At 39.2% G+C, this 14494-nt stretch overlaps 1 protein-coding gene across 1 annotated transcript; it reads left to right on the top strand.

Annotated features, from left to right (window-relative positions):
* Nucleotides 1-688: 688 nt before the first annotated feature.
* On the top strand, nt 689-14349 carry wdr81 (WD repeat domain 81). The gene is made up of 12 exons (XM_077208295.1): nt 689-932; nt 1902-2300; nt 2762-6297; nt 6435-6542; nt 6660-6853; nt 7047-7228; nt 7349-7514; nt 8975-9140; nt 9229-10056; nt 10855-11000; nt 11134-11316; nt 12527-14349. Exons 2-12 carry the CDS (start codon nt 1942-1944, stop codon nt 12851-12853), a joined length of 6195 nt encoding a protein of 2064 aa, XP_077064410.1. The 5' UTR covers nt 689-932; nt 1902-1941; the 3' UTR covers nt 12854-14349.
* Nucleotides 14350-14494: the final 145 nt, after the last annotated feature.

Consider the following 14494-nt stretch of genomic DNA (forward strand, 5'->3'; position numbering starts at 1 on the left):
ACAACAACGAACTTAGGGACATAAGGAGCATGCAGACTATTTATTAATACAAATATACAAAAACTGAAATAATAAGAAAATAAGGACTGATAAATCATATATACTATTTAGAGAGATATTTTAATTGTATTTTTGTATTATAATTGCATTATTTTTTTTATTTTCATTATTCCAGAGTATTATTTTATTTGTATTGGATTGCAATTATGGGTTTTCCGATCGATCGGTTAAAATTGATAGGTTAATTACCCAAAAGGTTTTTTTCTCATAATATCTGGAATGTAATTATTATTATTATTATTAAAATTCATAAGCTATTCACATGGCCATATAACAATGCGTCTCAATCTATGGGTCATTGACCAGCGTTCCTTAGCCAAGAGATTACTCAAAATTATTTAAATATAAGATTAAAAATTCTTAATTTTTATTAATCTCCTTAATAACTGATATTTTTATAGATAAGTTATGTTCCCACGGCACCAATTACACTAAAATATCGTTTAGCTGTAAGCAGATCAGTTGAGTTGAGAATTTCTCTCTAAAACTTTAACCTCACTTCTAAAAAATGTTTTTATTGCTATAAAATATATATAATACTAAACCATGTATATTATGGTCATTTCATTTTTTATCTTTTTTTCTGTAATATTGCGGTGACTTGTATTATGACACAGTTCTAAGGGTTGAGAATCACACGGCCTGGGAGCGCATGTACGCACAGAGATGAGAGTCACGTGAGGCTCTGAACTCAACACTATGGCTTCTGAGGACAACAACATATTCTCGACTTCTTAGGAAATTATTGTGCGGTTATGGTGGTTCTTAAAGTACCGGAAATACAATTTATAAATCCAGCGAACATGGGACTTGTTATCGTAACGGCAGCTTTTCCAGAGCTCAGTTGCTGACAAGCAGCAAACAGTGCAGAGGTGAGCAACAACAACAGCTAGATGCACTGGTATCCTTTACGAATTTGCTTAACGGTAACGTTAGTGTCTTGTGTATTTACATCAGCCAAACAGGTTGCCTTTTGATTTAATGTATAGAGCAGTGCTCCTCTGAATATATAACTTTACAGGCTAGAACTGACAGAAGTGCACTATTTCCTTATCCTCTGGGCAGTGTTAAGAGGAAGTGAAAATGTTACAGAATTTATGTAATACATTTTATCGCTCGATCCATCCAGTAGATTTTTTTTATGGATTATTATGTTGTGATTATAAATGTAGTTATTCTGCTGAAGTATTGCAGAACAGTCACGGGGTAATGCATGACATTATGTCTGATGACATCAGTACTGCCCTCGACAAATCATTAGTTGTTGCTAGAGTTAAGATAGTTTGATCTGAAAGCGTCTACAGTGCAAACATATGGACACCGAAATGTATTAAATATCACATTTTTAAAGTTGTTATATGCATAACATTATTTGTATAATACAATAATTATTAAATGATTCAAGTGTGTAAAATATTTTTAAATGAAGTCAATATTTTACAGTTTTATTTTAGAATAATTTACATCTGTACGTCATAAGCGTTACATTTAAATGTTTTAATATTTTTTGTTTATTTGAGTACTATGCATTATTGTCCTATGGTGTTGAGTTGATTAATTATGAAATGTAAAATGGCGCTATAGAAATTATGCCACTTAAAATAATATTTTTAAGATCATCTAGAGTGGTCTACAGTAACGTATTTATTATGTGTCACCGGACTTGCACATCATGCATTATGTAATTAAGTTTACCATAGTATATTACTCAAGTTTGCAGTCTTTTGCGGTTGTTATTTTATGCCATGAGGTTGAGCATATGTGTTATACAGTAAGTGCATGTCTACAAAAAATAGTATCTTCAATGCTTTTTATTTTACTTCCCGTCATTCCTGATGTAGGGGCGTACAAAGGCCACAGTCTGGTTTACTGAAAGATATCATGGAGTGGTTAGCACCAGCCTTGGAGAGGGACCTGGGGATTGATCAGCGGCAGACTGGACCCAGTCAGCGACCCAATGAACTGTTGGTCCTGGTCCCAACTCGCTGGGTAATGGCCCTGAGAAACAGGAGAGTTACTCGCTGTGCAAGATATGAGTGCTTTAGTGAGGGGGAAATATGCACTCTTCTCCAGCGCTCTCAGATGAAATTGCCATCTGGTTGGACACGTGTTTGTATCCAAGGCCTTAGAAAGCGTAAACTAGGATACCGATTAGCCAGGGAGCCAGGCTGCCATGGGGAGGGGCTCTCTCAGGACTCTTTCATGACTCTGATGCAGGGGGTATCCCAGTCTAATTTAAGGTACAGTACTCTGCCTTTTACTATGTTTTTTTATGATAATAATATGCTTGCATAATTGTTGTATTTAATTCTCTTTCTTAAATCAATCTGTTAAAAATCATCTTCTATTGTGATGTAGCTATATCAAACTATGTCTTTTTTTGTTTCTGATATTAGAATTGGATATTTAATTTTGCTTGCTCATTTGTACTATTTTTACGTTTAAATTGCCTTTGCCATATCTAATGTTCAATTCAAGTTATTCTTTAAAAGCAGTAATAATTTAATAACACTGTTCAATGTAATCTTAAGCAAATATCAAATTGCATAATATCCATTTTTCATGCTGTATATTATGATGTCGTGAGATATATTGTGGTGTTCATTTTTATACTATTTGACAATCAATAAGCATTTGGTGAATTAATGTATACTTGTCATATCCTATGTTGAGCTTTTTTCTCTGCATTTCTTTTCTTCAGAAATCTGTGGCGTGAAGCTTACATGAATCATGTGCAACCATATGCAGATTTGATTGAGCAGACACCTGTTTTGGCCATAGATGCTGTTCGACAAGCCTTGCAGAAACTGTTTTGCTCCGCCTTTATCTCTACCGATCGAGTGTCACCGTCCCTCTCTCCAGCCAAAGAGAAGGAGAAAGACTGCCCATTCCCATCCAGCAGCTCATCCCCCAAACAAATTACTGACAGTGTGTGTCCAAATGTGCTTCCTGTAGAATGCTTGTTGGAATCAGAGGAGGTTATTTATGTAGTTTTCCCGTACACACAGTACACTGTTCATGATATTGTCACCTACAGTCCAGCTAAGCTGGCTAACAGCCACGCTAAGATATTGTTTATTTTGTACCAACTACTCATAGCAATGCGTGAATGTCATGCCTCAGGGCTATTGTGTGGTGAACTCTCCTTACTTGACATTGCAGTCGATGAGCAGCTCTGCAGTCGCCTAAAGATCTCACTGGCACATTATGAAAAGTTTGGAGAATACAGGGGTGATGTGCCGTATGCATTAGGAAGTAGAGTGCCAACAAGTGTTACAGCAAAAGACAATCAGAGTCATAACAGTGGTGTGAGTGAACAGCTTTGTCAAAATTGTCTGGATGAGCTCAAATCTCTGGTCCTAGACTGGGTCAACGGTCGCGTCAGTAACTTTCAATATTTGATGGAATTAAATCGACTGGCTGGGAGGCGTGAGGGAGACCCAAACTATCACCCGGTTTTACCTTGGGTGGTCGATTTTACTGTGCCATATGGAAGGTTTCGGGATCTCAGGAAGTCAAAGTTTCGTCTGAATAAGGGCGATAAACAACTGGACTTCACATATGAAATGACCAAAGAAGCACTAGCAGCAGCAAATGGAAGTGGTGGAAACAATTTTGCCTCAGATATTGGTGGACTTGTTGTACCTGGTGGCTCAGGACAGTCGGATCACCTCCATGTTCCCCATCATATCTCAGATGTTCTGTCAGACATCACTTATTATGTCTACAAAGCTAGACAGACGCCCAAATCTGTACTGTGTAGCCATGTTCGTTCCCAGTGGGAGCCCAATGAATATCCATCTAGTATGGAACGTATTCAGAGTTGGACCCCAGATGAATGCATCCCAGAATTTTACACCGATCCTTCTATATTCCACTCCATTCACCCAGACATGCCAGACCTTGATGTACCCCCATGGTGTAACTCCTACGAAGAGTTTATTGCTGTGCATAGACAACTGTTAGAGAGTCGAGAAGTGTCTCAACAGTTGCATCACTGGATCGACCTAACATTTGGCTATAAGCTATCAGGTAAAGAAGCAGTCAAAGCTAAGAACGTGTGCTTGCACTTGGTGGATAACCACACCCATCTCACCAGCTATGGAGTTGTGCAACTGTTTGAACACCCTCACCCACCTCGTCTTGCACCTTACCAGTATTCAACTCCAGAACCTCCTTATTTTGGTCCTGTGAACGTAACAACATGGCAGATTCCACCACTTGAAACCACGCTGGATGGTGTGGATGGATTGGTCCCAGAGGCAACAGGATGTGAATCCAGTGGCTGGTCAGTGGTAGGCAGGGATGAGGAGCTTGAACAAGCAATGGAAGCCCTTGACTTAAGTGGCTCATCATCATCTGCTTCTATTCCAATCCCTTTGGTTGGTTCTGGTGGTGGAAAGACCAGTGGGGAGAGTGTTTCTTTAGTTGTGTCTCCTTCTCATGGTTCTCTCCCTGGTGAAACACCTGGAAATGTCACAAATACCCTAGGATCAGGAATTAGAGCATCTATGCTTCACAGAGCAGCCTCTATTAGTAAAAAGCCAGAAGCTATTAATTTTGAAAATTTCAAGATAAGCCTGCCGGAGGGATTCAAACCCCTGCAGCCTTTGGAAGAGTTAGAAAAGCTCAACAACTTCTTGGTTAAAGGTCTACATTCCCAAGTCCATCATACAATCGGTCTTGACATGAACAAGAAAGACCTGAGACCTGTACTGAAAGTTCCTCTGTCATTCACAGATCTTTTTCAGAGAGATATGCAAGCCTTGGGTGTTCTCATCGCTGAGATATTTTATTCCTCCAAACTGCGAGGACTGAGTCCTGGAACACATCTGAGTGATCGGTTTCAAGCAGTATTGAAGCTATGCTTTACAAACCTTCGAGATGTTCCACTACCACTCCATCATGCACTGGAGACTCTTCTGCAGGTCCACAAACATTGTTCCAAGACAAAAATGTTCACAATACACCAACAAGGCCTGCCGTTTCTGTTCAAATATGACCCTATTTGTGAGGGTCTTCCACCACCAAACCCTTGGCAACTGCTTAGTCCTGTTCTGTCCCCTCTACCCTTTCCAGCATATTTCCCAACACTGCATAGATTCATATTCTCCTACCACTCCAAGGTGGAGTCCATTAACAGTGCTCAGGGCCGTGACATTGTCTTCAACTTATGGCAACAGTTGGAAACACTTCTAAAGGGTGGCATAACTGCAGAGGGGCTTGAAATTCTTCTACCCTTTGTGCTTTCTTTGATGTTAGAGGAGTCCACTGCTGTTTATGCAGCCTGGTACTTATTTGAGCCTGTGTCCAGGGTTCTTGGGCCTCGCAATGCCTCCAAGTACCTACTAAAGCCTCTGGTAGAAGTGTATGAGAATCCCCGATGCCTTCGAGGCCGCTTCTACCTCTACACAGATTGCTTTGTGTTGCAGCTTATCGTAAGGCTTGGTTTGCAGGCCTTTCTTTCCAGCCTTCTTCCACATGTTCTTCAGGTCATCACTGGGTTCGAAAGCTGCAATACAGCTGGAGGGACTGAATGGGAGGGCTTAAAAGTTTTAAGGGGAGCTGCTGGTGCCTTAGATGAAGAAGAGGAGGACTATGAGTGTGAGGATGGGAGGTCGTCTACTGCCACATCTTCTGGAAAAGTAGGAGGAGGCAGTGGAGGGGCAAGTGGAGGCGTTGGGGTTGTTGGAGACCAAGGACTTGTGGATTACTCCTCAGGCATCAGTCTCACTGACCAGGTTTTTCTGACTGAAGGTGAGGACTTTCAGAATGGCTTTTATGTGAATAATAATGCATCTGGAGCAACAATGATGCTTGCCGCCAAACAGCAGAACCAAAGCCCATCAAATAAAGACCAAGACCAGGAATCTCTTAGTGTGGGGAAACTAAGCGACAAGAGCAGTGCTAGTGAGGTGTCCATTGGAGACCGGGCAAGTTTAAAATCAGCTGACAGCTGTCAGGACCTGAAGCAAGCTAGTGATGGTGAGGATGGTGGAGAGCTTGAGGATGAGGAGGAGACAGTGGAAGATCGAGAGATTACAGTGCAAAGGGTGCCCAGTCTAGAGATGTCTCTTTCAGTCTGCACAGAGGAGTCTGTGGCAACCGTGGCCACACTTGAGGGAGACATCATGAATGGAATTGTGCAAGAAGATGCAGAGAAAAACATGGAGGAAGAAGAAACTGAACATGACACTTTAGAGGACTGTGAGGAAAAAGAACACAAAATATTGTTAGGTTAGTTAAAATAGATATATCTTTTTGTTCATTTTTAGGCATTTGATTTATTTGTAAATCTTTAATATTCAGACAATATTTTACAATATTCAACAGTACACCTGAATTATGCAATACAAATACATTATCTTTTCCAGACACTGTTTGCAAAACTGTCAGATGGTTGTCTGCAAAACTTGGTCCGACACTGACATCTCGATTCATCGCTAGGAACCTGCTACGATTACTTACTGCATGCTACATAGGTACATCTACAATTTCTTAACTGACATTTATCTCTGTATTCTAAGATTCTTGGTGGTTTTGTCTTTGAACATTTGTCATGATGGTCTCTGTTAAAAATAAACTTTTTATGTTTTAAGGTCTTGACAAACACCAGTTCATCCCCTCTACGAATGAGGAAAATAGCCTTGAGAGCATAGGAAGTGTATATGAAAAGAAACCAGTTGTTGGTGACCAGACTGCACGACCAGTTCTTGAGTGTCTTATTTACATAGCGCATCTCTACGGAGAACCAGTGTTGACATACCAATATCTACCTTACATTGGTTATCTGGTAACTGAAGTTTTTGAATCTAAATAGTTTTGGAAAAAATAGCCTGGCAAACTCTATTGATGTCTTGAAAATTCATTATAATTGAGAATTTTTTTAAAAATTATTTGCTTGAACTGATTAATAGTGAAGAGTTGGCTGGTCATTTTTTTCTTCATAGTTTTTATTTAAATTTCTGCTCCCTTGAAACTTGCAGGTCTCTCCACCTTCTTCTTGCCGTTTGAACACTCGAAAGGAGGCTGGGCTTTTGGGTGCTGCAGTACTCACTCAGAAGATTATAGTGTTCCTGTCAGACACCACTCTAATGGATATGCTGATGAAGATTAACCAGGAGGTTCTGCTGCCTCTGCTGGATTTGTTAACATCAACTAAGATGGGGTAAAAGCTTACTTGTAGTGCATCAGTCAGGGTCAGGAAGTTAAAACTTCCCATGAGAATCAGAGCTGCCCTCTGCTATGTGCTCCACATGGGCTAAAATGGCTTATTCTCTGTGTTCAGCTTTCCTAGTGGAGTGCAGACTCGTTCCGCATTGTGTCTGAAGACTCTGAGCCTTATGGCACTGATCTGCCTGCGTATTGGCCGAGAGATGGTACAGCAGCACATGGCAGAAACTCTCCGTAGGTTCTTCCAAGTTTTCTCCTTCCTGAACTGTCTGCAAAATCAGGTAACCAAAGACAATATACAATTTATTTTTAATTTTGTTTAACCTTTATTTAACCAAGCAAGTCACAATAAATTATTTTTTTCAACAATATTTGTTGGGACCAGCGTGAATGACACTCAGGATAGGTGACGGAACTGGAATATATATATATATATATCAATAGCGGGTGGTGCATTTCACACCTCGGCTTTCAGTGGTGTCCTACCCCAATTAATAACTTTAAATAGTGTAGCGCATAGACTGTTTATAATTGTTGTGAAATTGCTGTTTTATTTTGCACCGGCAGTTATAGGGTTAAGGCGGTGAGTTCGGAAAAGGTCGGTTAGAGAGAAATGAGTGAGTGAGTTAGGCTGATGCGTTTGTGTACAGCTGTTCTTGCGTTCCAATTAAAAGAAAACAGAAACAGCCTTTCTTGTCTGTCGTTCCTCAGACATTACAATAGTATGAATGTTTAAAAAAAATTCAGCACAGAAAAAACGGGGACAAAAAAAAGCATTATACTCACCAAAACTACTGATTATTTTTTTCACAAAATCTTCCTAATTTCTTTCCTCAAGAAGACTTCAATTACTCTGTTGTACAGGTTATCTGTGCGTTTCAGTCCCAACAACCTTTTCTATCGCAATGGAGGCTGATGCTGAAAGTCGAGTCTGTCCAGACATATTTCTGGCATAAGGTTTCATTCGCTTTAGAGTTGAGAATGTCCGCTCGACAGAAGCAGGACAGTCTCCGCCAAACATGACAATGTGTACAGCTGCTCTCACCCAGATTTTTTATCTTTAAAATCAGTCATGGCATACATTACAATAAGTTCTGTTTTTACCCGAGACAGATCGAATAGAGTTCCGTGACTCTGTGTTAAGCTGGAGAAGGCTGAATAAGGGTTTTTTTCCCGGTAGGTTTGAAACTGCTGGGGGTTGAGGAGGGGTAGAAAAAATATTAAATCTACAGGAATTTTTTTTATTTTATGCAGTTCCCTCCAGATGCAGTTTGCTAGCTCTGACTACTAGTTATGACTCTGACTACGCGTTCTGACCATATGTATATAATTTTATTAAAGGGCTAGTTCACCCAAAAATTAAAGTTCTGCCATCATTTACTCACCCTCAAGTTGTTCCAAACCTGTATGAATTTCTTTCTTCTGCTGAACACAAAAGATATTTTGGAGAAGACAAGAAATTAAACAGTTGATGGACCCCTTTAACTTCCATAGTGTACATATATATATTTTTCATATTATGGATGTCAATTGGGTCCATCAAGTGTTTGGTAAACCATATTTTTCAAAATGAAAGAACATTCATAAATGTTTGGTGCAACTTGAGGGTGAGTAAATGATGACAGAATTTTCATTTTTGGGCGAACTATCCCTTTAATACTCGGCCATTGCAATTTGTGGTCTGATTCATAAAAAACTACAAATATATATAGTGATATAAATGAATATTCTTTATGTGCAGATGGGAAGTGCTCGTCGTAGGGAGGTTGGAGACTGCACATACCTAGACGTGTGCATTCCAGATGGAACAGAGGTTACTTGTGAGCTTGGGGTTTTGGAGGAACTTCAGGCTGTGTTTAATCCTGAAATGGCTTATGCATCTTACATTCCTTTCTACTGTCTCATTGGTAAAAACACATTTCTATTGGTTAGCTTGACAAGCACATCTTGTAAGCATTGATAAAGGTGATCCATTCACTTGTTATTTTTTTTAAGGTGATGCAGCAATTCGCAAACTGGTTCTTAATCATGAGCTAGTTTGGAGTCTTGCCCAATCATATCATGAACGAGCAAGTCCAGGTAGCCCAGAAGCCAACTTAGTTGGAGGACAAAGAACATCTGCTACAGGCCTCTCTCCTAGTATGAGCCGCCATATGGGTCGTAGTCCTTTCCCTGCTCCCTCGTCCACTTCCACACCACTAGGTGGAGACATCCTGCCCGAGTCAGGAACCTTTGGCAGTCATCTGGTGGGAAACCGTATCCAGGTACTCCGAGACACTGAAGCCTGTGGGAGTCCAAACTTGTCCTCTTTGGAAACATGGACACGCCCTTATGGTACCAATGCTCCCCAGACGAGTCTTGCCACCACTGCACTTTCCTCAGCTGGACCTTCTTTCTCTCACTCCTCATACTCTTGGGTCCTGGGACCCACTCCTGAGGACAGCGCACTGAAACAGGACCTCCCACGCAGCAGCCGCTCCCTGCAAGGTAATTGGCTTGCATACTGGCAGTATGAGATCGGCCTTAACCAGCAGGACTTGCACTTCCACTTCCACCAGATCCGTCTTCAGAGTTTCTTGGGTCACTCCGGCACTGCAAAATGTCTGGCTCCACTAGCAGGGGAGGACTACTTCCTGTCTGGGAGTAAAGACAAAACTGTTAGGCTGTGGCCGCTTTATAACCACGGTGATGGCACACGAGAGGTTGAACCCCGACTCACGTATGCAGAGCACCGCAAATCTGTATTTTATGTTGGCCAGCTAGAGGCCTTACAGGAAGTGGTGAGCTGTGATGGTACTGTGCATCTGTGGGATCAATTCACAGGTGAGGAAGAAATACTACTGTTAATTTGAGCATCTGTAGTATTACTGACCTTTTGTGGTGTACTGTATGTCAATAGTTAATTTTTGTGTGATTAACCTTTTGTTTTGTTTTTTCATTCATATACGAGTTTCTTATATACTGTATATAGTATACATTCATATACATGTTTCTTCTTCATTCAACTCATGCCTTCACTAATTTATTTTAGCTACTTTTGAGGTAGATTTATGCATAGACTTCATTGTTTACCCTCGTACCCTTGTTTACCCTAGACTTACAATTTTACACTTTGAAAATCCATCATTAAAATATGAATTATCAATTTAAAAATTAAAAATCAACAAACATTTAATTTACAATACAATTATTAATATTTCAGTATTTTTTTTCATTAATTCAAATATTTACTGTGAAATAGTTTTATACCAATTTTTTTTAGAATTACGATTGTTCTAGTGTCACCAGTGAAATATGAGATGTGATATATTTTTTGCATAATTTCCAATTAAGCTGTAATTTTGGCAAGGTAATTTTGCTCATGTCCTATACATAAAATGGTAGCTGTCAAATTAGCCATAGGAAGACAAAGGAGTATGCCATTTTATAACAGACAACTGTCATTTCCATCACAGAATGCTATTATTAATATAATCATTACATTTACAAAACTTATACATTACAACTTCCATTACAGAGAAGTTTACATTTCTTGTACAGATTGTGTGTTTTGACTGTGTCTGTCAGACCAACAGATTTAACATGATTCCTTGTTTGGCTCTCTCTCTTTCATATGACTAGGTACGAATATACGCTGTAATGAACCTCTGGATGGGAAGAACCCTATCACAGCTGTTACCACTATGTCTGCTCCTCACTGCAGCGTAGTTTTTGCTAGCGCTGATTCTGTGCTGCGTTTCATAGACCCGCGCAAACCTGGCTTGCAGGTACTGCTCAGTCCTCTGTCATCCAGTCATTTTAGATTATTATTATCAGTCATTATAGTGGCCAGGCTGTTGTTTTTTTCCTTCCTGCAATGCTCATTATTGCCAGTTAGGACTGTTATTTCTCTTTTGACAGCATGAGTTCCGTCTAGCCTACAGTAACATGAGTGCCGGGCTGATCCGCTGCCTGGCTGTCAGTCCAGGGGGACGCACTGTGGCGGCAGGTTTCTCCACTGGATTCATTGTGCTGTTGGATGCAAGAACGGGTCTGGTGCTAAGAGGCTGGACTGGTCACGAGGGAGATATACTGCAAATGAAAGTGAGTATGCATGTCCTTGGTTAATGTGTAATGTAAGATGTGCATACGACTGCATGCTCTAATGTCCTTTGTTTTCGCAGTTCACGTGCTTGTAAACAATATTTGCGCCTGTATTTTTATTAGGGTATTTTATGTAATAAGGATACAGACTGTTCATAAAAACTGTGAATCATATTGTTTACTTCTCTAGCACACATCATGAGTAATTAGTCCAAATGTTCAGGATTACATCTACTATATAAACCGGAAATCATGAGGGTTGAGTGGATTATGGGAAATTATTCTTGATTCACATCAATATTTAGAATTTCAGTATGATGAGTAAAACGTGTACAGTGTTGGTTTGTTCAGATGCAGTCAACAAGCGACTAGAACTAGGCAAACTTTATTTAACCCTGATTTGTGGGGTCAAAGGTCTGTCTCTGCCACCAGAGGCCCATGTTTGGGCAAATATAGACATGAGTTACTCATTAGGACAAAATCTATGAGCCTTGCAGATTGCCGCACAATTGCTTTATTATTCTTAACTCTATTAGGAAATGGATGAACCTTAGCAGGGTTCAACAATATTTAGCAGAGTTCCTGCTGCCCCAGGGCAAGTGTGACGGAGTTTTGGGCTGCTGCTGCGTTGCTACTGATAATCTCTCATTTATGGATCTGGTACATCCATTGTTTTATGCCTTTATGAATTTAAAAGTTTGTTTTTTTGACACTTATTCTGACACTGTTATAATTATAATTTTCAGATTCTCTTATATTTCTGCTGATTAGTCAACAAGATAATGTTGTCTGGCTGAATAACTGATTTGTGCAAAAAATGAGTTGGGATGGTCTTTAGAAAGTTTGGGGTCAGTAAGATTGTAATTAATAATTTTAAATAATCTGCAAGGATACATTAAATTTATCAAAAGTGTCAGTAAAGACATTTATAATGTTACAAGATTTCAATTTCAAATAAATGCTGTTTTTTTAAAACTTTCTATTCATCAAAGAATACTGAAAAAAAGGTATATTTTAGATCAAACAAATGCAGCCTTGGTAAGAGACTTCTTTCAAAAACATTTACAAATCTAATTGCCCCTAAACTTTTGATCATTCTTTTATAGTTGGGCCAGTGAAAATGTTGACACGGCAAGTAAAAATCAAGTACTGAGTCGTTTAAAAACTGCTGACACTTCCCCACTTGACAGTGATTTTTTTTATTTTGTAGGCAACAGATGGAAATTTGCTCATTACTTCTTCATCTGACCACACATTGACGGTTTGGAAAGATGTGGAGCACAAGCCACTACACCAGTACAGGACTCCCTCCGACCCCATACATGCATTTGATCTTTACGGTGCTGAGATTGTGGCAGGAACTGTTGCCAACAAGATCGGGGTGTACTCCATTCTGGACAGCACAGCCAACCTGGGGGGATCCACCAAGCTCAGCTCAGAGAACTTTCGTGGGACTCTCACAAGTCTGTCTGTGCTGCCCACCAAGAGGCTTCTGTTACTCGGATCTGACAACGGTGCCATCAGGCTGCTGGCTTAAACTAACTAGTGTTGTGTTGCTTTTTTAATACATTCCTTGTGCCACTTTTGGCTCCTTCCCCAGAATGAAACAATCTTGCCAACCATGCACAAAGAAATTGTTTTTTAGTCGTAGAAGGAGCTGCCTGATATTTCCATATTATCCTCGCTGAAAAAGAACTTGCAACTTTGCTCTTTAGTAAGTGACCAAAACTGAATATTGCCTCTGATTCATACAAAAGTCAAATGAATGGTCTCTTAGATGCATGCATGAGATGAGCTGCTCAGGAAAGTTAAAGTGTGGTTCTAGTGTAGCATTTACACTTTCCATTAGTCGAGTGAAATCACCAAAAACAACACTGTGAGAATCACAGGTTAGACTTGCTTAGCAACTATGCAGTATTCATGGTAGACGTTTATATTGCACCATGTTTGGCACTCTTTTCTATACTACGCAGTACATTTTTACATCCATGTCATTGGAGCATAATGAACAAAACAAATGTGATCAAAATGTGATCTTGGTCAAGTTTAAGATGCCTCTTCGTTCTGTAACTGTACACTGACTAAGAGTGTAAACACCTAATATGCAATGGGATGGTCCTAAATCCTGAATTTGGGCCCTCTGACATTTAAAATGTATCTCGACTATTTAGATCAATTTGATGCTTTATTAACCTTGATGATGTATTCATTCATTTGTTTGTCACATCAAACCCAGGTCAAGTGACATGTTACATTTTACACACAACATACTGTATGTATGCTTGTATATACATACACATTTATATATTAATGATATATAAGATATATATCTTTGTTGAGCCTAATGCTTATTATCTAAAAGAATACTTTTTTGCAACATCCTTGAATAGATATGAACTACAATCAAACCTATTTAATTTATTACTGGAATGCTTTATATAAAACATTATGGTCTCTTGACATTCCATATATAACATTAGAATATGTAGTGAGAATTTATTCAGATTTCTAAAACATGCGTTACTGACTCCACTCTATATTTTCTGAAACCCATTAGCTGCCAGGTTTGGAGATTTGGCTTGAGTATTATGTGTTCTGATAGAAGTTCAGGCCTTAATTATTATGTGTTGAAATAGACTGGTTAGTGTTCAAGTTTTCATTTTGTAAAGCACATTATTTTATGTTACTAAGTAGAGGTTTTCAGTGAATCCTGTACAGTCAGGCAATTTGGAAAAGTGGATATTGCTTTATATCTGACTCCTTAGAAGTATTTAAAAATCTAATTGGTTGTATTTTACTCAAACAGCTTGATGATCCTATAGTTCATGCTAAATATCTTGTCTATTTGAGATTTGACAAACATCTGCCTGATTTAACACAAGCAACACATTGTCTGAAACCACATTTGCCATTGCTCTTTTGTATTCCATTGTGAGTAAATTTCTTTTTTCTTTTTTAAAATGTGACCTTTTTCTATATTCTCACTAATATGAACCTTTTCAATGATTTAAAGTAAAAGAAATAGATAATAAATTTGTCTTGTATTTTCTTTGATCAGCTGAAAAACAATTTGGATGGAGCGATTGAATGACCTCCTCATTGATGAATGGGTGGGATGATCAGTTGTCCGGTTCGCTCTGTAGATTTTCTTGCTTAGAACCAGAGCACCTATCGGAGA

The sequence above is a fragment of the Siphateles boraxobius genome, unplaced genomic scaffold (genome assembly GCF_051911475.1).
Source record: "Siphateles boraxobius isolate OS27281-9 unplaced genomic scaffold, OSU_SipBor_1 6, whole genome shotgun sequence".
NCBI classification, from domain to species: Eukaryota; Metazoa; Chordata; class Actinopteri; order Cypriniformes; family Leuciscidae; genus Siphateles; species Siphateles boraxobius.

What these genes read in the sequence shown, in the direction of transcription:
- wdr81 (XM_077208295.1), top strand. Translation starts at nt 1,942, where the DNA reads ATGGAGTGGTTAGCACCAGCCTTGGAGAGGGACCTGGGGATTGATCAG. An exon ending in ACTTACTGCATGCTACATAG is followed by an intron (nt 6,543 to 6,659) that starts GTACATCTACAA and finishes TTATGTTTTAAG; the next exon opens with GTCTTGACAAACACCAGTTC. An exon ending in TGAACTGTCTGCAAAATCAG is followed by an intron (nt 7,515 to 8,974) that starts GTAACCAAAGAC and finishes CTTTATGTGCAG; the next exon opens with ATGGGAAGTGCTCGTCGTAG.